Source organism: Nematolebias whitei, chromosome 2, assembly GCF_014905685.2.
Source record: "Nematolebias whitei isolate Nwh7 chromosome 2, NemWhi1, whole genome shotgun sequence".
Classification (NCBI taxonomy): Eukaryota; Metazoa; Chordata; class Actinopteri; order Cyprinodontiformes; family Rivulidae; genus Nematolebias; species Nematolebias whitei.
Genome location: NC_056499.1, coordinates 6,691,039 through 6,708,696, shown reverse-complemented (window position 1 = coordinate 6,708,696; position 17,658 = coordinate 6,691,039). Strand labels below are relative to the sequence as shown.

The 17,658-nt window shown below is 43.6% G+C and overlaps 2 protein-coding genes across 2 annotated transcripts; both read right to left on the bottom strand.

The window, feature by feature from the left end:
• Nucleotides 1–360: 360 nt before the first annotated feature.
• slc38a8b (solute carrier family 38 member 8b) lies at nucleotides 361–9,528 on the bottom strand. The gene is made up of 10 exons (XM_037696180.1): nucleotides 9,340–9,528; nucleotides 7,248–7,446; nucleotides 6,648–6,804; nucleotides 6,469–6,573; nucleotides 6,335–6,392; nucleotides 4,984–5,098; nucleotides 4,762–4,909; nucleotides 4,484–4,686; nucleotides 1,422–1,473; nucleotides 361–514 (listed from the first exon to the last, which is right to left on the bottom strand). The coding sequence occupies exons 1-10, from the start codon at nucleotides 9,526–9,528 to the stop codon at nucleotides 409–411; spliced, it is 1,332 nt and encodes a 443-aa protein (XP_037552108.1). The 3' UTR covers nucleotides 361–408.
• A 2,996-nt stretch (nucleotides 9,529–12,524) lies between these two features.
• Nucleotides 12,525–16,797, bottom strand: nrn1lb (neuritin 1-like b). The gene is made up of 3 exons (XM_037692863.1): nucleotides 16,755–16,797; nucleotides 15,548–15,695; nucleotides 12,525–12,826 (listed from the first exon to the last, which is right to left on the bottom strand). Exons 1-3 carry the CDS (start codon nucleotides 16,795–16,797, stop codon nucleotides 12,532–12,534), a joined length of 486 nt encoding a protein of 161 aa, XP_037548791.1. The 3' UTR covers nucleotides 12,525–12,531.
• Nucleotides 16,798–17,658: the final 861 nt, after the last annotated feature.

The window sequence follows — 17,658 nt, the reverse complement described above, 5'->3', positions numbered from 1 at the left end:
TTCTACACAATAAACAGTAAACACATCCACACAATAAACAGTAAACACTTCCATACATGTAGTTTTGTTGTTGGGAATGAAATACTTTTTTTAAATGATGCAATACTGCCCCCTAGTGGAGATGAGCAAAAACATGATTTATTATTCCCACGTTGCTGTTGCAGCAGATAAGATATAGGGTTTTTAAAATATATCTAACAAATACATAATTTATTGTTCAAAACACAGTCTATTCACTTTAAGATTTACACAAAACACACAAAAATATAATCACACTTCCTGTTTTCTATAAGACACAAATATATTTTTATGTGTACAAATAAAAAGCACTTTACAAAGTGAGAGTTCAGTTGTTTCAGAAGAGGTGAGCGTCACAGACCAGCTGCAGCTGGTTGAACTGGGTGGAAACTAGGAGAACTTGTGGACAACCTCCATCACAGCGATGGTGGTGCTCTGTCCAAAGATGAACACCCCGACCACGATCGTTATGACCCCCCAAACTGTTAAAACGGCCCTGAAATGAAAAACCCACCAAAAAAATGAAGTTGAAAACAGCAGTCATTAAATTATCCATCCTGATTTCTGTGTTTTAAATCAGAAATATCTGTAAATTATTGGTTACCCTGATGAGGATTCTGATTTTAAACCGTAAAACAAACTTAACGACAATAACTGCTGGATATCCGGTCCCTGAGCTCATTGCTTTCAGTAACTGTGCCCCCCCGAGCCATTAAGTTGAATAGCCCTGCAATAAACCATCATTGCTGTCCTAACATGTAAAAAAATATTTTGTGTTTCTGTAAACTGGTCATCTGTGTGGACATTTTGTTGTTGGAAAACTGGACTGTGGAAAGTGGGAGCACTTTGAAAATATGTCTGGTTTGTTGATGAATGAGTTAAAAGATTAATTTACAAGAATGTGGATAAACTCATGTGCAGAGTCTCTAATCTCTTCCCCTTTTGTCTTGTGTTAAATAAATCTTCTGTCCATCCATCCATCATCTTTACCCGCTTCTTCCTTTTTGAGTTGCGGGGGTCACTGGTGCCCATGTCCAGCCATCACTGTGTGAGAGGCGGGGGACACCTGGACAGGTGTCCATCACAGGGACACATGGAGACAAACGAGACAACTATTCACTCTCTCTCTCATTTAGGAACAGTTTAGAGTTACCAGTCAGTCTAACATGCATGTTTTTAGTCTGTGGGAAAAAACCGGAGCGCCCGGAGAAAACCCACGCATGCACGGAGAGAACATGCAAACTCCACCCAGGAAGGTCCCCGGACCGGGATTTGAATCGTTGTACCCTTCTTACTGAGAGGCAGCAGCTCAATCAACTGTCCCACCGTGCTGCCCTACATCTTCATAATAATTAAACAATAAAAATGTTGCAACAGGATTTTATCCACGCGACAAAACTCACCGGACTCTTGGAGAGACCTCTTCTGTTTGCATCGTGAACATCAAACATAAACCTGCAGCATTAAAACAAATTAAAAGTGATTTCATTACACCGCAACGTTTGAAAAGATTATGCATTTATCTTTATAATTCGTCTGTACAGTACCAACTAGTGTTAGCGTTTTACTAGAAAAATACAAAATAAAACAAATGTTGCACAAAGTGAACACAGTTAAGTACAGGACTTGTAGTCAGTGGTTAATTTACGCCCGTTCCTTTAGCTGACGACATTTGTTAATAAATAATTAAATAAATAAGAACATCAATTTGAATTTATGACACATAATGGCTGAGAATATATTGTTTCCTGACATCATAACAGATTTCTGTTCCAAAGACGTTTAAACTACAAGTTTCCAGTGAGGCCTTTAAAACCTGGACCAGTTCTGTTGGATGTTTCGTCTTTTTACCGACAGTTCACGGTTCATCCACGCACAGACATCAGGTCCAGACAGTGCAGGGACGTCTTTACACAAGAGAGACCACATTTAGTTGGTTCTAGCTGAGGGCCAATAACAGCCAATATTTATTATTTATTTTATTTATTAACCTTTATTTAACCAGGCGAATCCCATTGAGATCACAGATCTCTTTTGTAAGGGAGGCCTGGACCTGAAGGCAGACTAACATGCAGGTTTTTGTACTATGGGAGGAAGCTGGATACCTGGAGAAAATCCACGCAGCACGAGAAGAACATGCAAACTCCACCCAGAATGACACCAGGTCCGACCGGGGATTGAACCCAGGACCTTCTTGCTGTGAGGCAACAGTGATAACTACTGAGCTATCGTGCTGCCAATTATATTGCTATTGAAATAAGTTAACCTTGTTTTTACATAAAATATGTAAAATTAATCATGTATAAATACAAAATTACTTTTCCCTAATTACATTTTATGTAGAATTCTGGTCACGTTATGAATAAAGAATAAAATATCAAATATACAAAGACATTTTTATTTGTTTCTTCTGCCTTGCCCTTTAACAACTTTCACGTATTGTTTTAGTGAAACATTTTTTAAAACGACACACTATAAAAACCGAACAACGTTTGACGTTGAAACAAGAAAACACAGAAAAAGACTCGTAAAGCGGGCTCTCTGTTGGTTTGACGTAGAGTACCTCGACGTCTTTTCTCAACTGCAGCTCTTGTTGCAACTGATCAACGAGAGTTTACCATACCATTTTATTTATAGAGCACTTTAAAACAGCGACAAGGCCAACCATAGTGCTGTACAGACAGAACAACACGTAACACACAAAGCAACATACAAAATGGAATAAAATCAAAATATAGACACAAAAACGTTGCAGATAATAAATATAACGACTAACCAGTGTGGAGCGTACAGGTTCAAAACACAGATCATCTTGTGTTGAAAGCTACTGAATAGTAGTGGGTTTTTAAACGTGATTTGAAAACCGAGAGGGCCTGTCTGACAAGCAAAGGTAACTCGTTCCAAAGTCTTGGTCCTGCTACAGAGAAGGCCCTGTCCCCTCTGCGCTTAAAACGAGTTCCTGGAACTGTGAGGAGCAACTGACCTCAGAGAACGTGGTGGGAAATACAGCTGTAGCAAATCAGAGAGATGGGGGGGGGGGGGGGGGGGGGGTGCTGTTCAGTGATTTGTAGACATACAGGAGTATTTTGAACTGGATTCGAAGGTGAACTGGTAGCCAGTGCAGGGAGGCCAAAACTGGTGTAATGTTTTGGCTTTGTCTTTTGCCTGGACTGGTTAAAAATCGTGCTGCTGCATTCTGGACCAGTTGTAGTCGTGCAATGGAGGTCTGACTGATACCAAACAGGAGCGAATCGCAGTAATCAAGCCTAGATGTTATGAATGCATGTATTACTGTCTCCAGGTTATCTTTGGACAATATGGGCTTCAGCTTAGACAGTCGCCTCAACTGGAAGAAACATGATTTAACAATCGTGTTTACGTGACTGTTGAGTTTCATGGAAGGATTCATTATCACTCCCAGATTTGTGACTCTTTGTTTCTCTAACGGGGCTAGAATGGAAAAGTTGATGCAGTGGTTCATGATCGTGTCGTTGGGAGGGAACAACGTGACTTCAGACTTCTTCTCATTGAAACTTAAGACATTTAAAGTCATCCAGTCCCTGATGTCAGCCAGGCAGTCAAGCAGCGGTTATAGAGCATGTACCATTGTGTCTTAGGGGGAAGTAAATTTAAAAGTCATCAGCGTAGAAGTGAAAGGGTATGTTGTGTTTCCGGAAAATAGCACCAAGTGGCAGCAGGGAAGGGGAATACGAAGAGAATAGGTTACGGGGGTCGCCGGTGCCCATGTCCAGCAATCACTGTGCGAGGGGCGGGGTACACCCTGAACAGGTCTCCAGTCCATCACAGGGCCACATAGAGACAAACAACCATTCACTCTCTCACTCACACCTAGGGACAATTTAAAGTTACCAATCAGACTAACATGCATGTTTTTGGTCTGTGGGAGGAAACCGGAGTACCCAGAGAAAACCCACGCATGCACGGAGAGAACATGCAAACTCCACCCAGAGAGGCCCCTGGACTGGGGTTTGAACCAAGGACCTGCTCGCTGAGAGGCAGCAGCTCTACCAGTTGCACCACCGTGCTGCCCCAGATCTGATACATGAAAAATATTATCTTGGGAGCCCTTTAAAATGTTTAAAAGTCCAGATTTGGCCCGTGGGCCTTGAGTTTGACACGTGAGTTTGTGTCTCTGATGCAAGTTGTTAAAATGTGGATGGAAAGCAGCAGCAGAAAACGCTTGTTCGCTTGTGGAGATTCAGAAAGGCCTCAGCTGAGATTCGAACAGTCAACCTCCTTTCTTTTTCTGGTGACAGCACCAACCACCACACCACCGTGCAGCTCAGACTTGACACTTGTTGAATTTGAACCCACATGTGGACCATATGTCTCCAACTAATGCAACACTTACTTTAGTAAAGTTATTTGAATAAACAAAGGGGGAATCAAACAGATTATTAGAGTAAATATCCGTGTGAAAACCGCTGTTCTAGTTTCTGCATACCAGGAAAGATGAAGATGAAAAAGGCGCTGATCCCTCCAATGACGCTGATGACGTCGGCCATGTCTGGCACGAACATGGCGATGGAAAGCGTGAAGGTGATCCAGGCCACGGTTAGCAAAACTCTGCAGCGACTCTCGAACGAGCGAGTGACGACTCCCCGGCGATGTCTCTGAACTCGTAGCACCAGGTTCAGGATGACAGATCTGTTACACAAACACACACTTCCATACGCACAAAAATCACACAACTCAACAAAACTCTGCTGTGACGAGGCTCACCTGCCCAGGAGAAGAATGATGGGGTAAATGGTGACGATGGAAATCCCAAACAGAAGTCTGGAGATGATCATCGCCACGTCGTTTCCTGGATATGACAGCAGAATGTCTGAGGCTACGTCTCGCCCGAAGGTCAGGAAGCCGTACACACCTGAGGGAGACATGATGAACATCTTTCAGGTGAGCACGCCACCCAGCAGGACTGACGCCATCAGGTGAACTCACCTGTGAGGGTGTAGACGAGCAAACAGAAAAGCATGGAGAGCACAGAGATGAGCACCCAGTGGAGGAGCTGCTGGTTCTGCATGCTGCTGTAGATCGCTATGCAGGCTTCATGGCACTGCAACACACATGCACGCACGTTTTGGAAGGAGGTAACTTAAACATCTGCTGGTTTTAGGAGTATTTTGAACGATAAACTAAACAATTTTAGAGTTAGGACATGGTATTTCATGGTATTTTTTTCAGGGCAGTAAAGTGGCACAGTGGGTAGAACTGCTGCCTCTCGGTGAGCAAGTCGTCCTGGTTCAAATCCCAGTCTGGGGGCCTTTCTGGGTGTAGCTTGTATGTTCTGTCCGTATTGCATGGGTTCTCTCCGGGTACTCTGGTTTCCTCCCACAGACCAAAAACATGCATGTTAGACTGACTGGTGACTCTACATTGTTCCTAGATGAGAGAGAGAGTGAATGGTTGTTTGTCTCGTTTGTCTCTATGTGTCCCTGTGATGGACTGGAGACCTGTCCAGCTGCCCCTGTGATGGACTGGAGACCTGTCCAGGTGCCCCTGTGATGGACTGGAGACCTGTCCAGGGTGTCCCCCACCTCTCGCACAGTGATGGCTGGACATTGGCACCAGTGACCCCCCGTAACCCAAAAAGGAAGAAGCAGATAAATATAATGGACGGACATTGTATTACAGAAATGCGTGTACTTTTTTTAGTACCATATGTGTAAAAACGACAACGTTTTACTTTAGTTCCAACTTAACCCTTGGTAACAGTGACTTACACCCGTGGATTTTATTTATTTTTACCATCTACAAGCTTCTTGCTCGCACGCCGCCGTTGTGCTATTCCTTGAGTTGAGGGTGCTTTAAGCGCACAGCGAGCTCTAAAGCAACGACGGGTCTCGAGTGTTTAGAGACTGGAAGTGAATTCTAGTCCGATCTTACTGGTGGTCAGTTTAAAACTCTCCATTTGGTCCTTGTCGGTCAGTTTTCCGTGCTGTTGGGTGAATACTTCGGGTAATTTTCCTTCTGAAAGACCAAATCGTTCACGTTTAAACCAGTTTCTGACACTTCAGACCAAAGGTTTGGGTTTAAACATTATTGAACCTGTACTGTGAGTATTTTATTTCCATGAACAACCTGATGAAGTGCATGAGCATCCAAAAAAAGCCTGTATTTCTTTGTTTCAGTAAAGGTATATGCTGATTTCAAACTGTTTTAGGTCACAGTGAGTTTCTTATTATCGTAACACCTTGATAAAAAGGGAACTCTTTCAAGGTGAAATAATGTGATGAGAACCCTGGAAGGCAAACAGATAAAACCTAAAGTGAGCGTGTGCATCGGATCCTACCTGGAAGCCAAAGCAAATGGTTGGTACGACGCTGAACATGGACGCCCATGAGCTCAGCCTGAAACGCACACAGAAGACGAGACAATAAACAGATGATCAACACACACACATTGCTAAAACCTGGAGATACTGACCCTTGGCTGTGCTGTGGAGTTATTAAACTTGTGTGGCTGTCCATCAGGTAATACTTAACGACCACTGCAACACAGAGATACGTCGCAGCCAGCGTCCCCAACACACTGACACGAAGAGAAACGGTTAGACCTTTCCTCTGGCTTGGGTGTTCCTCCAACATTCAGAACAGTTGGTTTACCTCGTGTACTTCTGGATGCCGATTTCCTTCGGGATGGACAGTGGTAAGATGATGAAGAGACACATGATGAAGAGGGCAAAGCGCTGGTCGGTGTACCAGTGATGAGGCATTTCTGCCTCGCTCGATCCCGTCGCCACCTCGTATAAAGAAACGCACACTGGAAACAACGAGTCACAAAAACACGCAGCACTAGTTAGGACTTGTAGTTTTTATTCTCGGAGAATCCTCTGAACACATTTTGAGCTTTCTGTCCTCGAAGAGACCCCACTACAGGCGCCAGCCGAGTTTTGTTTGGAGGATTATTATAAGGGTGCGAGTGGGAAAGGTTGTAAATCCAATCAAAAGCTTAATTTAAAAGTGAAATGGAACAAAATACAATTTTAAAGGATTTCAAAATGGCAGAACATTAAAAGACAACTGAGAAGAAAATCTAGGTTTTATTTGCATGTTAGAGCTGATCCTAAAGAAAATTAGAAGGCTGATCTGTGATTTTTAGGATAAATTGATGTATTTCTTTAACAACATGGAACAAAAACAGTAGATCTAGCTGCAAATGCACCAGTGAAATTAGTTTTTTCTGGAAAAGTTGTGCTGTCTCACGTTTCTCCAGCTGGTCCTGGATCACCACCAGGAAGGCCACGCTGATCACGAACAGGTTGAAGCAGAAACAGACCTCGCAGAGCTGTCCGGCAGCTCGTCCGCACACTTCCCTCACCACGTCCTGGTAGGTTCTCTGTCCGCTGACGGACGACGCGTAACCGAGGATGACGAGTCCGCTGATGAGGAACACCAGACATACCTGCAGGGAAGAGAGGAGTTTAAAAGGTAGCCATCAGTTCAAGACAAAACAATTTTAGAAAAAGAAGGCCATGACTTACAACACCAAACTCTGCAGGAAGGGATCCTGATCAGAAACAAGTCAAACACTAAAGATTTGTGAAACTGACAAGAGAACACAAATCAGAATACAGAAGTCCCTCGCTACTTCACGGTTCGTTTTTCACGGACTCGCTCGGTCGCGGTTTTGTTTAAGTACAGTGTAAATGTACATAATATATTTTTTTAAGTGGTGCCATTTTGTAGTTTTCTTTTATTAAGCCTTCACTGGTTTTCCAGTCTAAAGAACTACGTTACCCAGAAGCCATCAGGTAACTTCCCAGAAGTCAACACTGGCTGCTTGCTGCAAATGGAGGGAGCGTTTTGCAGCAAAGTCAGAAGTTCTGTAAAAGTTCTGTTGCTCACAGGACTGGCAGGAAAGTCACAAATAATCATGAAGCTGAACTCGTCCTTCAAGTTGTAGCTTCACAGCTGAAGAGCTGGGCTGCAGCTGATCTGGACTCACTGTGACCCGGGTCCTGGGAGCTGCAGACGGCTGCACAGTTCAGTCAGGTTCTGGTCGCACGGTGCTGGTCCGGATCAGATCAGAGGTGGTGGATTAAATTCTGGGCAGCAGCACGTGCACATCAAGCTGGATGGAGCAGTGGGCTTCCGTCATGCTGTATGGACTTTTTTCATCTATCGGGTCGGACCGGAACCAAGTCCGCTCCTGTACTGCAGAGCCTGGTAAGTAAAATTTTGTAGCTCTTGTACATATAAGTACTGTATGTTGTTAAAATTAGTAGGTTTAAGAGTTTAGAACATTCCAAGAAATGTAAATAGTATAATAAAGTTTTTCACTTAGCGCGGGGCTTCAGGGTAGCGTAGTATTCTGCAGAATGATGACAAACACAAATAAAAATCAATTCAATCTGAACATGACCCGGAAGCTGAGTAGTGCCATGTCTGCAGTTACACGTTCTGAAGAAATGTTCTCCATCTTTTAAATAAGCTGTTCTGTTCCTGAGACAGCTGAACACGTTATCAAGAAGACGTTGAATGTTTCTTGCCTTGCTCCAGTTTTAATGATCTTTGTTGCGTTTGAGACGATTCGTAACAGAAAGTCGAGTCATGCGTTGTTTGCTGAAAGCGTTTCGATGTCATGGATCAGCATGACGGTCCTGATAGATGCAGACGCATTTTGTTGTTTGTGATTTTGTAAGTTAAGGGAAAAAATACTTTTTTAGGTCAAACCAAAAAAAATTAACTTTTTTTTTTGTGAAAAGCATAGTTTTTCCAGTGTAATCAAATTGTTATCGCTACAAAATTGCCTTTTTATCCCAACATAAAAAGGTAAGAAAACGTAAGATAATGTTATCAGAACGCATCCTTAAGCATGGCCTCTTCTGGCTTCCGTACTTTTCTGATGAACTGAATGATCAAATTTTCTGAACTTTCCACAACAAAAGCTGAATAATAAACTTGCAGGAATAAATAAAAATAATCTAAAACAGAGCGAGTGTGAGGAGCAAATTAATGTTTCTGACAGCAGCCGAGTTATCAGACCAATTCAAACTTCTGTGAGTTTTTTTTTTTTTTTTTTACAGGGACGTAATTGCGTCATTATGTGACCACGAACACTCGTGTTCATTCTTGGAAAGCAGTCAGGTGAAGAGCATGAGGTCCTGACAGAAACTAGAAGCTTCATTAGAGCTCACCTGTGAGAAATATTTCACACCAGGAAGAGACGGACGCAGCTTTAATCAAAACTAGTCTTTCTTTGTTACAGCTCCAGGTTTGATCAGTTTGTTAAAAATCAGCTGAAAGTTTTACATTTTCCACGGAAAGTTTAGAAAGAAATTGTCAGGATTCTCACCAGCTCCACGCTGACGGCCACCGTCACCCCTCCTGCCTTCTGGAAGGCCCAGGGGAAGTTGAGCAGTCCGGCTCCCAGAGCCGACTTCAGCATGATGAACACGGCCCCGAACGAGCCGAGTCCCGGCGGGTCGGAGTGGGACGCAGACCGGGTCAGCAGGCTGATGCTCTCCCGGGCCAGCTCCTCCATGACACCGGGTCAGCTTCCACTCCCGCAGCTCCAGAGACGAGGTCTCCTCAGAGGAAAAGTGCTGAATCCTGGTTATATAGACCCACACACCCTCACGGGCTTCTTTTGACTGTGGAGCATTTCACAGAAAGGGGACACATTCGACACTAAAGTGAGGAGGTTTGCTTGTCCTCGCTGTCCCTTTACGTGTCATTTTGTTTTACACAAACACACTGATTAAATTACGCTCTCTTGGCTTTAAATTTCTTATCTCACCATAATCAATGTGATTGATAGGTCAGCTTCTCACTTTTGGTCCATGTGCTGTTCAATGCAAAAATCAGTGCAGACCTGTTCCTGTTTTTAGTATTTTACAGATCGTTTTTATTTTGTTTTATACCATTTCTTTTATTTTACTTTTCATTTTATGCACTTTTATATGACTGTTTATCGTTGTCTGTACTTCGTCTGCGTTCTTTGTTTAAAACAGGTCTCTCTTGTAAATGAATCCTCGTGACTCAACGAGACTAACCTGTATTAATAAACGTTGAATGAATGTTAAAAGACCGATGCAAGTTTGTCGACGAATCCTAAATTTAAACACATAACTCCTTAAACCATCTGTGAACTTTCCTAATTTGTGAATCAGCAATATTCTGATTATCTTGACGTCTGCAGGTTTTGACAGGAGAAAATAAAGTAAGATGTTTCCTATCAGTGATTTGACCTTTGACCCTCTCCAGTCACACCTGCTGACATCATGCTCCTCCTTCAGGTCACAACAAGAGGCTCTTTTTTTACTCCTCCCACTCACCTCAGAGGAAGTCAGGTGCTTTTGAAGGTTTTGAAGGTGAAACCTGCAGCTCCATGACAAATGGACTTGTGAATCGGCTGTTATGAAACGATTTAAGTGTATTAAACTCAAATAAACTCAAACGAACCACTCCTTTAATTAAGCTCTCGCTGGTTTGTGAATCAACGTAAGGTGAAGTGGCAAAACTTAATGTCAGAAAAGTGTTAGATTATTTAAAAATGAGCTTACTGATCAAATGAAAAGCAGTGACTTAAGCACAATGGGTCTAAATTACAGAAATATCCTCGTGATGTCACATTTCGTATTTGTTTTACTATCTTTCTAAGACAAGGACTTCTGAAGATGTTCAAAAGGTTTTTTATTTTTTATTTTGGCTGCTTTTTTCCCACTTTTCAGTCCTGGCGTTGTACTCGGCCAAAACAGTATGACTTCCAGTATGAAGTCAGAATATCTGCCTGTCACGATAATAAATCAATTAATCGCATGATAAATGAAAATTATTTACCTTTTTCATTTATCAGCTTTATTGTTTCTTCGTGTCTCTCTTTCTACTGAAGACACTGGATGACAAAAGGCTCAACTCTGGCGCTCCTCACTGACCCCGCCCTTTCTGTTTTCTCTTTAAAATCTGTTTTGACCGTCCAAAATCGCGTTTTTGGATCGTTAAATGCAGCTAAGCTACGAGCTAAGCTACGAGGCCGACCTCAGGAAAAAAAAACTCCGTCTTGTCGAAACTCCAAAATTCACGGTTGAAACCTGTGCCTTTGTGTAAAAAGTTGTTTTTCTCTGCAAAAAGAAGTTGAGAACTTGTTTACTGATTTTTTTTTTTTAATTTTTATTAAAAGCTTTGTGTGGCAAATGCTATGCTAAAGAGCTCAAACCACACTGAGCGTCCGCCATTTTGAGAACCGAAAAAAGGTAGGAGAAACAGCCCATGTCACGTCAAGGGGCCTGCATCCAATTTTTCTTAAAGAGACACGCTGCTCGTTCCCTCACTATCCATCCTTTGGTTCAAACAGTCTTATACTGCCATCCAGTGGTCGAAAATAGGTACTACACACAAAACAATTTAACCAACATTTCTTCTTAAATTTCAAACAATATTATCGTTTATCGCAATAATTTCTGAGACAAATAATCGCCCAGCAAAATCTGTTATCGTGACAGGCCTAATCTGACGCCAAAAATACACCCATGTGTTGGTTCTGCCTCTGAGGAAACAGGACATCTAACAAGCTTCAGATCATCTGTCAGAGATGAATCTGAAAGTCTTTGAGAAACCAGAAGAAAATCCATGAAAGAACCGACACAGGAGCTGAAATACGCCTCGACCTTCAGCTGATCGTTTACTGTACGACCAGCTTTCAGCTCTTTGCCATCACTTTGTTGGAGCTAAACTACTTTACATCTGCTGCATGCTGTTGGTATTTTTTGTTGATTCAACGAAATATTAGAAACAAAAGGAGAAACTGTCTGTAAAAACCTTTCACTTAAAGTATTTAAAGATTTAAAATATATATATTATTTTTACAGTCGTGCCAAAATAACGCAGGTTTATCAAATGCCCTCTTGGGAGTCAAAGATTCGTACAAAGTGGCTTAAAACAATTTTTTTGTTTGTTTTTTTTGATCGGCTTCATACGACAAAACGTTCCCAACTTACAGGGACTTAGACAAACACAGGAAACAGAATTAAAAGTTGTAGTTTTCTTAGGTAAAATACCCTGCAGACCGATGTGTACCAACACTTTTCTATACATTTGTTTAAGGAAAGTTTTGCTTTAAATATTTCTGTGCAGGCTGGTAGTCAGGAACGAAAACTGAAATAAAAAAACAGACAAAGTTCTCAGAAAATCCTTGACCCCAAAAAAAAAAAAAAAAACTAAACTGATGAATGAGACCAGTTGACAGACTTCCAGAAAGTCAAAGTAACTGGAAGAAAAACGTATTATTTGCATAAAACCCTGGTTGATTAGTGCCCATGATGAACCTGACTGTGTTTGAGCAGCAAACAGACGAGCAGCCGTCGTCCCTCAGGTGAAACATTTATTGCTTCAGGTGCCCAGAAAACTGATTCAGGTTGAGATCTCATGAGAACAAAATTATGACTGCATCGTCAACAACAGTTCATTTCTCGTAGACAACACTCCGTCTCAGACAAGTAGCATCTCTAGTTCAAGCAGGCTGCATGAGAGTCTCTTTGTGGGTGGACTAGCTCCTCAGGAGGGCGAGCAGCGCCGGGATCAACAGCGTGATGGAGGCCGGGCCGCTCCTCTGCGTCCGACCCTTCAGGGTCTCCTGGTTGGTCTGGTCAGAGGTGGGAGAGCTCTGAGGAGCGGGTGGAGTGCTGGAGGGGAGGGTGGTGCGGCTGGCGCACATGGCGTACAGGTTCCCAGAGAACTGCGTCTTCCTGGACTCCTGTCTCAGGGACTCCCAGATGGCTGCTGCCTCCCCGGGACAACCAGCCAGGGCCGAGTTGGCGCAGACATGAAACTCGTTCCAGGACCTGTAAGGAACCAGAGCAAGAAGAGATGTTGGTGCAGGAATGTGATGGGAGCAGCTCTGTGGGCATTTGCAGAGAGCATCTTTCAGGCTGGAGAACAAAACATGAGTTTATCTGTGTTTAATTTAAAGTTTAAGGACGTTTCACAAGACCTGCCAGCAATAATAAAAAAGGATTCAATTTATCTTCAACTTGGATTCAGTTGTTGTGGTTCAGAGTGAGCAGTCTGTGGCAACATTCGCTGCAACAAATGAGCAAAATGTCCATCCATCCATTTTCTTCCGCTTATCCGGGGTCGGGTCGCAGGGGTAGCAGCCTAAGTAGGGAGGCCCAGACTTCCCTCTCCCCAGCCACGCCCAAGGCGTCCAAGGCGACCAAGACTCCGAGGTGTTCCCAGACCAGTCGAGAAACATAGTCCCTTCAGCGTGTCCTGGGTCTTCCTCTGGGTCTCCTCCCGGCGGGACGTGTCCGGAACACCTCACCACGGAGGCGTCCAGGAGGAATCCTAACCAGATGCCCGAGCCACCTCAACTGGCTCCTCTTGAAGTGGAGGAGCAGCGGCTCTACTCTGAGTCCCTCCCGGATGACCGAGCTTCTCACCCTGTCTCTAAGGGAGAGCCCAGACACCCTGCGGAGAAAACTCATTTTGGCCGCTTGTATCCGAGATCTCGTTCTTTCGGTCACAACCCAAAGCTCATAGATGCTGCACCTATCCTCATATCGATCTCACGTTCCATTTTTCCCTCATTCGTGAACAAGACCCCAAGATATTTGAACTCCTCCACTTGGGGCAGGACCTCCTCCCTAACCCAGAGAGGGCACTTTACCCTTTTCCAGCTCAAGACCATGGCCTTGGATTTGGAGGAACTGATCCTCATCCCAGCCGTGTCGCACTCGGCTGCGAACCGCTCCAGCGAAAGCTGTAGATTACGATCTGATGAAGCCAACAGGACCACATCATCTGCAAAAAGCAGAGATGCAATCCTAAGGCCACCAAAACGGATCCCCTCAACACCTTGGCTGCACCTAGAAATTCTGTCCATAAAAGTTATGAACAGAATCGGTGACAAAGGGCAACCTTGGCGGAGTCCAAATCTCACTGGGAACAAGCCCGACTTACTGCCGGCAATGCGGACCAGGCTCTGACACCGGTCATACAGGGACCTAACAGCCCGTATCAAAGGGCCTGGTACCCCATACTCCCAGAGTACCCCCCACAGGGTTCCCCGAGGGACGCGGTCGAACACTTTCTCCAAGTCCACAAAGCACATGTAGACCGGATGGGCAAACTCCCACGCACCCTCCAGGACCCTGCTGAGAGTGTAGAGCTGGTCCAGTGTTCCACGACCAGGACGAAAACCGCACTGCTCCTCCTGAATCCGAGGTTCGACTATCCGACGGACCCTCCTCTCCAGAATGATGAGCAAAATAAGCATATTTAAACCTAAACATGCAGAATTAATGGACATAGAATGGCAAATTTTGAAAACTATTTTTAGTTTTCTGTGCAGGAGTGTTTCAAGTAAGACTGCCAGTCTTCTACTCCCTTCTGTGATGGCACACGTAGCCAAAGAAATAAAACTTGTTCTTCTGTGGAGAAAAAAAACTACCAAATAATGAAGCTTTGTGTCATTTTAAATATTTTCCAAAAAGTAGAAAGATGCTGAATCAGAATTTATTTTCATTGCACAGAAACACAATGATATTTCATTTCAGTACAGCCCGTCCAAAGAAACACAAATAACGTCATGGGTAGACGGGTGCCTGAGGCTGCAGACTCATGAGAGGCGCTGCCCTTTTCATTAGATTAGGAAAAGGGAACATGAGGAAAGTGAAGGTAAAAAAAAAAACAGGACACAGTGTGAAAGTTGCAAAAACAACCTCGGCACAAAAAAGCACCATACAGATGACATCAAACGTATGCATGTGGGGTGGGTGAGGGTGGGTGAGGGTGGCCTCAACTATCAGGCCGCCCAAGAGAGCATCGCAGGTGAATCGCTGCTGGTGATTCTGACATAGGACGCAATACAAACTGTATTTATTTCATCCAGGTAGGTAAACAGCTGATGATTTGTTCAGTTTCATGTGAACGTTACTGCTGCGTTTAACCCTTTTTGACCCAAGCGGAGTTAAAGCCTGTCATAATGGAGGAGTTCTGTATTTGCTGAGGTGTTAGAAAGTTAGAAGACTGATGCTCTATCAGAAACAGACCTAATGCACCCCATCCCTCCTTTCTTAAACATAAAATTAAATATTATATTTATATTCAGTGTTACTCTGACAACCCAGCAGTAAGAGGCCAATTCTTCACCTCTCATATTAAAGTATTTATTTTCTATAGGCAAAACAGAAGTGAGTAATAAAAATCCTTAAAGACTGTCACAGCTTTTGGTTTCAGGGTGCCACCCTAAAATTAACAGTGGCCCCCCCATCTGGCCCCCTCTGTGAGACTTTCTGTAGGCGCCTCTGCTGGCATCATCATGCTTCAAGTATAGATGCCAGAATAGAAACTCCTTTAGAGTTGCAACATTAGATGAACCTTTCATTAAATATTGTGTAAAAAGAAGAGGAGCTGCCTGCAGCGTCAGAAAATGAAGACCAGACCAAAAAATGTGCAGGTCACAAACCGTAAAAGTTAATTTCTAGCTGTTAGTTCAAACCATCAAGTGTAAGTTGAGTCAAAATGAAACGAGTCTGAGTGAACGGTTTACACGTAACACACACCTGCAGACTGAGTCAATGTCTTGAGTGTCCTGCTCTTTTTGTGTTTCCACCAAACTGTCCCCGAGAGTGAGCAAACACTGAGCGAAGCTCTTGTAGATGGAGCTGCACGCAATCGGGATCGCTGCTCCGAAACACACAGGAGCCAAAGCTGCAGAAGAAAACACGAGAGGAAAACAGATTCTCACTTTAAATCAAGATCATTTTGTCCAAACACACAGGAGAACAAAACTGCAGCATCCACACACACACACATGTGAAAGTTGGTGTTTATAGAAACACGGCCCATCTGGTGCTAAGATGGATCAAACAAATACAGAAATATGTTGTAATTCCATTCATCCAGGCAGATTATACAGCCACAAAGCCCAAATCTGTGAAGGACAAATCATCTACAGGCTGTCTGAGCACATTGATCAGCTCATATTTATTCTTTAGATGCACATTAGAGGATAAAACCTTTGGGGAAAATGTCTCCGGGTGGTGGCAGCAGCTTTTCAAAGCTGGAGGAGCACTTTCTGCTGTCGTTTCACGAATTTCTGTCTGTCAAAGTTTTTATGTAGTTGAGGAGGTTTGGGTTTTAACTCGTGAGGTTTTGTCCTCAGCGTGTTGAACATTTTCTGTTTTAGTCCATGCGAGCTCCAAGACGCTGAATCAAAAGAATAAAACGATGAGATCTTCATGAATCTGTGAGAACATAGTTTATTCTAACAGACACAAAAGTACAAATCCAATTAAAAGACCAACTTTAAAGCTTCGAGGAATACATCAGTGAGTTTTGTTGAATTGTTATGAACAATTAACATCCTACCTGCTGTAGATAAATCTTTGAATGACCTGAGTTTTGATCGTTTAGCTCACTCCAAAGTGTTTTTTTTTTTTCAATCTTTATGTTGTTGTCAGTTTTGCACTTCCACACAACTCCACACAATTTAATAGTAACATTTTGGGCTTATGTACACATATACACACACAGCAGAGACACAAACAATGTTTGTTTCTTTATATGTGTTTTATAAAAACAAAATAACTTTTCCTCCTTCGTTTCAGATCAGAGATTTTTAACATTTCTCAGCCCCTTCAGACCACTTTACTCTGAGCCAACCCAGTTAAATAATACGAAATAAAAACCTTCAACAGCGTATAAGACTTGAAATCGTCCACCAGAGAGTCCAGAACAAACATCTAGAGAGCACAGGAGCGTTCTTACCGAGGCAGAGGGCGAAGGGCAGCAGCGCTGGACGGGCCTTCATCGTCGGCTTCAGCAGAGCCCCGTGGAGCTCAGGTCCACCTCTGGTCCACCTCTGGTCCACCTCAGGTCCACCTCAGGTCCACCTCTGGTCCACCTCAGGTCCACAAGCTGCTGTCCAGAAACCCAAAGTTGTTTTAAAATCTGACGTTTTCTGTCATCCGTTGGGAATTCATCAGATTGCAATAAAACGTACGACAATGCTCAGAGGCAGCTGGATTAACAGTTACAGAGACGGACGCATCACAGAGAGGATGGGGGTGTGCCTGTGTGTGCGTGGTCATGTGTGTGCGTGGTCATGTGTGTGCGTGTGTTTATGAGTGTGTGTGCCATAAAGGCGAGGGCCGTGCAGGGAGCTTGCACGCAGCAGACCAATGACAGCATCCCAACACAGCTCAGTGGATTAAAGCATTCTCATTTCCGGTATTCGGTCTTTGCAACATTTATTCGAAACACAAACGACTTATGTTTGCTTTAATGGTGATTGTTCTCCCAGTGACACACCAACCTGAAGCTTTCGCTCTGAAACGTGGAGCTTTTAGAAGAAAACGCTGTTGTTTTGTTGCTTCGTGCGGACAGATGGAGGGTGACCCTGCGAGGACAAGAGTCCAGTTCACCTGGGAGTCCAAAACAGATGTAGATCGAGCTCGGAGAGCAGCAGCCCCGTGGGAGGATTCATCCTCGGAGGATTTGGGTCACTAAGGGGCCAGTGGAGAGGTGTTAAAGCACTTTAATTAAAAACATTCTGAGAAGGGAAAAACTGCCGTACACAGATGATCCTCCATCTCATTTTCCGTCTTCTCAGTTAAAAAGTTGTTCTGCATCCAACTCCTGCTACGCCCCCCAGATGGCTCCCACTCTGTGC